Here is a 4,601-nt window from a genome sequence, read left to right as displayed (position 1 = left end):
CCCGACGACCCAAAATTGAAATACCCAAAATTTGATCATTTCGGTTTGGTACGGGCTCGGTCATCGGTTTTCAGGAAACGAATGCCCAGCCTACGCACCTCCATAAACCTAACACAACAAATGGATAAATAATCGACCCCCAGTAAAAATGATTGCATCTTGCCCATCACGACGACCAAACACCATATGTAGAATTTATATAGGACTATATGGAATTCTTTCAATAAAGAGTACGAAAGCTAGCACCACAATACCACAGTTAAAAAACAGTACAACAAAATAACCAGATAGTTTCTACTCTATTGTATGGTATTCGAGCAGAAAACTAGTAAACAATACACTTGGTACTTAAGCCGAGGCAGGCACGTACCAAATTTCTCTTTACACGGGCCACAGAGAGCTGACTAAGGTCGTGCTCGTATCACATTAGTGACTTGAGCGACCGGGCTTTCACAGGCTTCTTCCCCATCTTCTTTGACGGGGTCTTGCTCACCTTAACGGTTTCACTGTTGTAGTCAGGTGCGTCATCACCGCTGATTTCCACATACCAACCATCGATAATGACGTCGGTGCAGTCGTCGTGCCTAGGCTCATCGAAGCATTCTGACGCCGACGCGCCTTGATGTTCTATATCATCAGCTCCAGCTAGACTTGCATTTAAATCAATGTGATCTAGTGGTGTATGCTCTTTCTGTTCAACAGGTTCTTGCACGCTGCTTGATCCATGGTGCCTCTTGGTGCTGCTTGATGGGCCAAACCCGCTGTAGTAGCAGAACCCTAAGTCCAAGCCCCGGTTGGCGACGATCCTCTTCCTCTGAGGTGGCTTCGAGATGGCACGAGGCTTTTGATCGGAGTGGTGCGAGCAGTACGAGTTGGGCTGGCTCGCAGGCCTCCCGCAGAACCACCTTTCGCTCTCGTTCTTCTTGCACGGCCATCCTCCTCCGGCATCGTCACTCTCATTTGCCTCCACCTTCTCCTTCCTCTTCCCCTTTGTCTTCAACTTGGTCTTGTTCTTCTCTTCCTCGCCCTTCGTTGTGGTGCTCTTGTTTTTCTCACAGTTCTTCTCCACGATACATGGTTCCAAGATGACGCTATCGAGCATGTCAACGGCCATCTCCTCATTTTCCTCAATGGAGTTGGCACGGGTGGTGGCTGGGAAATGGCACCTAGATCCCCACGGGTGGTGTCTGCGAAGGCTAGGACGGCCATCCCAGAAGTAAGTCTCCTTGAAGTGCTTGTCATCCTGAAAAAGTTGAAAATGAAAATTCCGAAAATGAACCCCTGTTTAAGAAGATAAATATGCAATAACGAAAAGTGATGTTTAGTTCTGCGGAACTGCTGTGAAGGAAGTACATGAGAGCAGGCAAAGGGTTTGTGGATGTTTGTCTGAAATGTAGGCTTAGGTGCCCTGTGGTTAGGTCAAAACTTTTGTTAATGTTGTTTTAATCTTTGCTGTTAGCATTGTGCGGCAGATAAACTCCTGCACCTGGATGCTCATGCTGCTACACCTTGTTTTAGTTTCATTATCATTTGATTTTGGAACCTGATCCTTTGTGAGGATGGTATGCAAAAAATAGTAATCATAAAATACATGCATTTCGACCTACACAGGTACATGTAAGTGAAATAGGGTGTAAGCGCGTAGGTACTGCTCGCATCGCTTCCAACCCTAGCAGACTGGCCACAGATTACCGCGAGGGACAACACGACTGCCTCCAGAAACAAGCAAGCAAACATCACATGGACATGATTCCGTCCAGACACAAGCAAGCGCGCGAAGCGTGGAGGGATGGAAACCCTAGCTGGGACGTGTCTGCGCGGACGAGCCAGACCCGCGCGCGAGTACCAGCGGCCCGATGGGCAACCTCGGCAGAGGAGATCCAGCGATGGAGGCGGATCCACACGCTGCTGTGCAGCGGCCGGCGGCCGGCGGCGCGGAAATGTGCAATCGGTGCAGGAGCAGGATACGGCAAGCTACGAGCATGCACCGTGGGGGCGGGGGGAGGAAAATTACCAAGGGATCTTGGACGCCGAGTTGGTCCATCAGGTCCGCTACCGCCATGTTCGTCACGCAGGGCGGCGGGCCGCCGGCGTCGGCTGGCGGGAGCGGGGGCAGATTGCGTCGGGGCGGCTGGGAGGAGGAGGAGGCGGAGGGGGCGACGCCGAGCAGGAGGGAGGCGGCCCTGCGGATCCGCATGGCTGGCGCCGGAGGGACGGAGAAAGAGGGGAGCTCTCGGGATCTGGATGGTGGCGCTGGCAAGGTAGGGTTTGGGATTTGGGCAAGAGGCAGGACTAACTGAGACGAAGGCAGGACAAGCGAAGACCAGTGTGAGGTGGACGAGGCCCCACTTGTCCGTGACGGCAGCGACTTTGCTGAGAGTGGCGGACAGGGCCTGCTCACATCCGTGCTCCAGCAGGCTTAGCGGCTGTGATTGGTTGTTTGATGGCCCACACCCACACCTTCTCTTCCCCGTCTCCTCTGTTCTGACTGAAAAAACCGTATCCAAAATCAGAATCAGGGTACGCGACGAGATGCCTGGCGACGAAGCATCCGTAATATTCTTGTTAATAAGTGGCGACGCAGGCATTGTGCTGCTGCAACAGCGCATCCTCACCGCGGTCGTTGTGCTGAAGGCAGCGCGTAGGCGGCGGCCCGCAGACGATCACGTCCAGACTGCCTGGGGCTGGCATTACGATCCATCAACGGTCCTCACGAGACTACATCTACTCCTTCCGTCCCGAATTACTTGTTTTTTTAGATTTGTCTCAATACGAATGTATTTAGACCCGTATTAAGACAAGTAATTTGGAACATAGATAATACGTAGCATCTGCATATGCCGACCTCTACTACCCCCTGCACTGAACGACACCGCGTTGTCCACCGACTGTCGCAATCCTAGTCACCATCAATAACTCATTTAGTGTATTTCTCTAAAGCAAAAGTGCTTTTCTTTTCGCGAAAGAGGTGATTTTCACCCGAATTTCATTAACAGCTCGTTTGGCACCCCTCATTTCATTTCATTTGATATAAATGAAATGAAATATAATCTCCATGAGGATTTCTTTTGGTTGGAATGGAAATCCAGTTGCAAAAATCATGTTTGGCTGCCACGAGGACTCTTGATTGAAATGACTATATCATATCCTGCTTGGCTGCCATTTTGGCAAGAACTGATAAACCCACACATAGTCTGGCTTCAAAAATGAACTTCATAACACACAAACATCATCTTTCCAAAAATTTAACATTCATGGGAAACATGAAACAAGTTGCGGCACGCAATATTTCATATAAGAAGCAGCTCCATAAAGCACAAATCCACATATTTAAATTCTATTGCAACTGACATGTCCATCTCCATAAAAGCACAAAATGTAGTTTGGCACAAGCGGTTTGCATTAAGCAAGGTTCGGCTGACAAAATAATAGACCTTATAATCACAAGTGCATTATGACAATAAAAACTGAATTTTTGCATCCAAGTAAGGTCATATAGCTTGACTCTAGGACCCATTTCTTTTTCATTCCATCATGCAAGGCTTAAAGAGATCGTAACATGATGTCATAGATCGTCAACATGTCATTTTCTAGCTCAGAAAGAATCACTACTGCGCACTTTCTTATCCTTGTCTTGTCACCAACTGAACTAGCAAATCTAACAATGAGGCATTAGTTAGACATAAATGAAAGGTAATGCATGCTCATAAAAAATGAATATATTTCTCATCAAGAAAATTGATCGACAATATTATATCTTTCGGAGTGTACGTATCAAGCAGGTAATGCATTCCCATCAAAGAAAAATGGAATATATTGCTCATCAAGAAATGTAACTCATTTAGGTTGGTACCAATCTCAGGTTTCAACAATAGAGAATGACAAAGAATCACAAATGTATCATTTTAATAGTTTGCATGAATTGGCATTAGAGAATGGCATGTCATGAAAAAATTAGAACCTACTATTATGCAGATAGGGAACTTGTAAATCGAAAGAGACATCTGTACATTCAAGTTACTATTGATTGACTCTATTACTACGTAGTAGTACAAATTAGTCATGCTTCATGTGTGATCCAGTTATGTTATTGCAAAAATGTGTATTATAATCTACAAGATTGTTAATCACTTACTTTAAATATTTGTTCACATCTGCAAGGTTGTTACTACAAATTAATAACCCACCCAACTTCATATAAAAGAAATAATAATAAGTTATATTATTCAGGCATGAAACACACATCATGTTTTGACATGATCAACATTTTGACAATGCTCTACAAGTGCAAACACATCAACATGGTACAACCAATGCCAAAGATAAAAACAAAAGTAAAATAACAAGGAATGAGCAAACATAATGATAAGAAATTGGCAGGTTATTGAAGATAACCAGAAAGGAAAAAATGTACTGAACATACACTGATTTGTTCAGACTTAGAGGTAGTAGCACATGGTATGAGGGCCCTCTAGTGAACATTGGAAGAAGCCACTGCCACATAACACAACAACAATGGCCAACAGTCACATTGCAAAAAGTAACTCGATAATGCATTATGTTGTCTTGCTGGTATATCAACATGCAAAATACAAGAAACA

At 45.6% G+C, this 4,601-nt stretch overlaps 1 protein-coding gene across 1 annotated transcript; it reads right to left on the bottom strand.

Annotated features, from left to right (window-relative positions):
* Nucleotides 1–222: 222 nt before the first annotated feature.
* Nucleotides 223–2,350, bottom strand: LOC125554929 (uncharacterized). The gene is made up of 2 exons (XM_087519870.1): nt 2,015–2,350; nt 223–1,243 (listed from the first exon to the last, which is right to left on the bottom strand). The coding sequence occupies exons 1-2, from the start codon at nt 2,195–2,197 to the stop codon at nt 422–424; spliced, it is 1,005 nt and encodes a 334-aa protein (XP_087375996.1). The 5' UTR covers nt 2,198–2,350; the 3' UTR covers nt 223–421.
* Between the last annotated feature and the right edge of the window lie 2,251 nt (nt 2,351–4,601).

This window comes from Triticum urartu, chromosome 4A (assembly GCF_056163025.1).
Source record: "Triticum urartu cultivar PI428250 chromosome 4A, HENAU_Tu73, whole genome shotgun sequence".
Classification (NCBI taxonomy): domain Eukaryota; kingdom Viridiplantae; phylum Streptophyta; class Magnoliopsida; order Poales; family Poaceae; genus Triticum; species Triticum urartu.
This window is presented reverse-complemented; position numbering and strand designations above follow the sequence as displayed.